Source organism: Microtus ochrogaster, chromosome 16 (assembly GCF_000317375.1).
Source record: "Microtus ochrogaster isolate Prairie Vole_2 chromosome 16, MicOch1.0, whole genome shotgun sequence".
Taxonomy (NCBI): Eukaryota; Metazoa; Chordata; class Mammalia; order Rodentia; family Cricetidae; genus Microtus; species Microtus ochrogaster.
In genome coordinates this window covers 58,926,460-58,929,727 of record NC_022018.1, presented here as the reverse complement: position 1 = coordinate 58,929,727, position 3,268 = coordinate 58,926,460, and the positions used below count along the sequence as shown (strand labels likewise).

Genomic DNA, 3,268 nt, shown 5'->3' with positions numbered 1-3,268 from the left:
ATGTAACAAACTTGAAAAATGAGATGGAAAATGAAGAAGACACCTGACATCGACCTCAGGCCTCCACACGCATGTGCACACGTGTGTGCACCTGTACACGCGTGTACACATATACAAACATGCACCCTCTCATAGGTTCATTGACCATAAATGTCATAAAATACATTAAACAGTAGCAAAAGCCCATTTTTATGGCCTTCTAACTCTTTTCTGTGGATCTGCTGCCTGAGCTACGGTTTCTGTGTTGTGATAAAATGCCTGGCAAGGGCAACAAAAGGACAGCAGGTCTTTTTGGGTTCAGTCTGAGGCTATGCCCATCAGTGGGGGGGGGGGCGTGCCGCAGCCCCAGGAACTTAGGGCAGATGGTTACATTGCATTCTCCGTCAAGAATGGGGAACCATGGATGGTGGCCCTCAGCTCGTTTCCTCCTGTATATGTAGGCCAGAATCCCAGCCTAGGGAATGGTGCCGCTCACAGAGAACAGGTTTTTCCATCTCAGTTAACCTAACCAAGATCATCCTCCATAGGCGTGCCTACAGCCGTGTCCCAGGTCATCCTGGGCCTTTGACAATTGAGATACCACCACAGTGGCTGTTTTTATGTTAGTGTATTCTTTCGGGGGCTTGGTTCTTGCTCAGTATTTTTAGACAAGAGTCTCACCGTTTTACCTAAGTTGTCTCAAAACTGGGCGGCGTAGTGTTTTTCCCAGCTAAGACAGTCAAGAAAACGGTGCAGGCTTGCTTGCTTGTGCTCTTGTGGCTACTTACGGCAGAGTCAGTTCTGTTCCCGTTGGTGCTGCCTGCTGCAGAATGAGGTCCAATGGTCTTGGCTTCTTAGTTCCCAAAGGTCTGACCCATCCCAGAAGCCCCACCACCGGCCCTCCATTCCTTGTCTTTTCTGGCCCTAAGTGCCAGCCAGTGATGAAGCCTGGCGATACTTCGGAGAAGGTACTGTATTTAGTCTAGAGAACTGTATTCAGGGTTCAGCCTTCTGATTTGGGCATCTCTTCCCTTCTTTGAGTTTCAGAGGCCAGATGCTATCCAAGGCCAGGGAGAGTGTCTACAGGTCTTGTGGGCTCAGGCTTTATGGTTCTGTTTCTCCGAGAGAAACTTCAACAGTGCATTGGTGTGCCGCTCCAGAGATAGCAGGTGCTCAACTTCTCTTCCACCGTCAGCCACAACAGACTCATTGATCCAGCATCCTCAGACAAAAGCCGGACACGAGCAAGCTGAGACGAGCTTGCCTTCCTTGCCCGTGAGCAAGCTGAGATGCCCTTGTCTTCCTTGCCTCTCACCTGTTGCTAGCATTTTAAAGAAGAGGCTAGTGGTGATCAGGGTGCCACAGAAGGAGCTTGGGGATTCAGTTACGTGCCTTCGAATCCCATCTCTACTTTCTTGTGGGCCTTTGAGGAACTTATTGGTTTCTCTGGGCCTCTGTTCCCTCGTTGCAGGATGCAGGCATAACAATTAGCCTCACTTCAGTGAGTTCGTTGTAGAGAGGATTAAATGACATGGTGTTAGGCTGCAGGGAGCACTTAGACAAGTGGTTGGCAATCCCTCACCCAGCAAATGCTGTCGTGACAATAGTGAAAGGTGAGGTAAGGACCTGGAAGGCTGATGGAGAAGGTCTGGGATTGCCTAGGTCCTGTGGCACCCTAAGGTGCTCAAATATCCTTTCTTTGGTCTTTTTTGAAGTGTTGGGGATCCAGCTCCACTGAACCCAGAATCTTACATGTACTAGGCAGGTTCTCCTCCACTGCCTATACCCCAAGGCCTATTTTACCTTTTGTTTTGAGACAGGGTCTTATTAAATTGCCTAGGTGAGCCTTGAACTTACTCCGTAGCCTTGAACATGAGATCCTCCTGCCTCAGTCTCCTGAGTAGCCAGGATTACAGGCTTGTGCCACCAAGCCCAGTTCTCAATTACCCATCCTGTCGATGAATGCGTATTGATGATTTCCATATATTTGTTTGTTTGAAACAGTGTAGGATCTATTATGTGGCAGGTATGCAGCCTAGTGTCCAGGGTCCAAGATGAAATATGCGAAGCCCGTTTACAAGTTCATGGTGGCACGTTGGTGACAGCCATGTAAGAAGATAGTTGCAAGATTCTGGTGTGTGTGTTCACGTGTGTGCACATGTGTGGAGGTCAAGAGGTCAGTGTTGGGCATCTCACTGAGACAACATCATTGAGCCCTCCTCCCTGCCTGTGTCAAGAAAGAGACAGTCTCTGTGCCTGCCCTCTATACGGACAGCGTGTGAACTGGGTGGGACAGGGGTGGGCGTCCGTGCTGTGACCTTTCCTGTCACCTCACTGGTGTCTTACAGTAAGCAGCTGCTGTGTGACGTGATGATTGTGGCAGAAGACGTGGAGATAGAAGCCCACCGAGTGGTCCTGGCGGCCTGCAGCCCTTACTTCTGTGCGATGTTCACAGGTATGGCCAGGGCGTGCAGCAACCTAAGGAGGACGCTGAGGGTGGCTGCAGGAGGTGGGGGAGCAGGACGAGGGGAGGGAGGAGAGGCATGAAGAGCATCTGTGTTCTGAGCTTTGTACATGGAGAACCTGAGGGGGCCTCAGCCTCAGCCAGGTCAGGGGGACATGTAATCTTCGGGCCCCCACCGGGAACAAAGATAGAATCAAAGGGCTCATGAGTCTCGAGCGTCAGCATCACAGCCGTGGGGGAATGTTGTCCACAGTGTAGACCTCTGGCTGTCTGCTGCGCCTGCCGAGGGCCAAGGCAGAGATCATCTGGTGAGAAGGGAGTGGCTTCTTCACACCTGGCCCCGTGCTTGCCCCCAGGGACTGTTCTGGTCATTTCTCCCAGGCGTGAATCAGGGGTCTTGTGTAATCTCTCTGAAGGTGTGGACATCTGGTGGTGGTAGAGGAACAACCAGGGTCTGCCACCACTCCAGCACCTTTGCCAAGTTTGCAGGGAACAGGTCGGCCTGCCTAAGGATCTCCCATAGTTACGCCTGGGCTGAGTCCCTGAATCCCATAGGCTGAGCTGCCCGTCTGCGATGCCCCCTTGTACCGTATGACTGCTGTCGGAGGGTGCCATCTGGGCTTGTGAGACACCCAGCCTGCTCAGGTGTCCCTGCCACATGCTTCCTAAGTGGCCTGGGCTTGCTCTGAGTGTGGCGCCTGTGCCCTGGTGTCCGCGACACTTGTGCCCTCGTGTAACCGGCGCTTCTCATCCTGTACACGTATCCCCTCAGAAAAGGCCCTTCTTGTTGTTGTCTTAGCTCTGCAATGAGGCTCTTTCCATCCT

The 3,268-nt window shown here is 52.0% G+C and overlaps 1 protein-coding gene across 1 annotated transcript in view; it reads left to right on the top strand.

The window, feature by feature from the left end:
• The window catches only part of Klhl3 (kelch like family member 3), a 113,832-nt gene that overhangs the window by 25,657 nt on the left and 84,907 nt on the right, over nt 1-3,268 (top strand). The window contains exon 4 of the mRNA XM_026782934.1: nt 2,328-2,434. Within this exon, the coding sequence (XP_026638735.1) occupies nt 2,328-2,434 (107 nt within the window). The remainder of the gene's footprint in view (nt 1-2,327; nt 2,435-3,268) is intronic.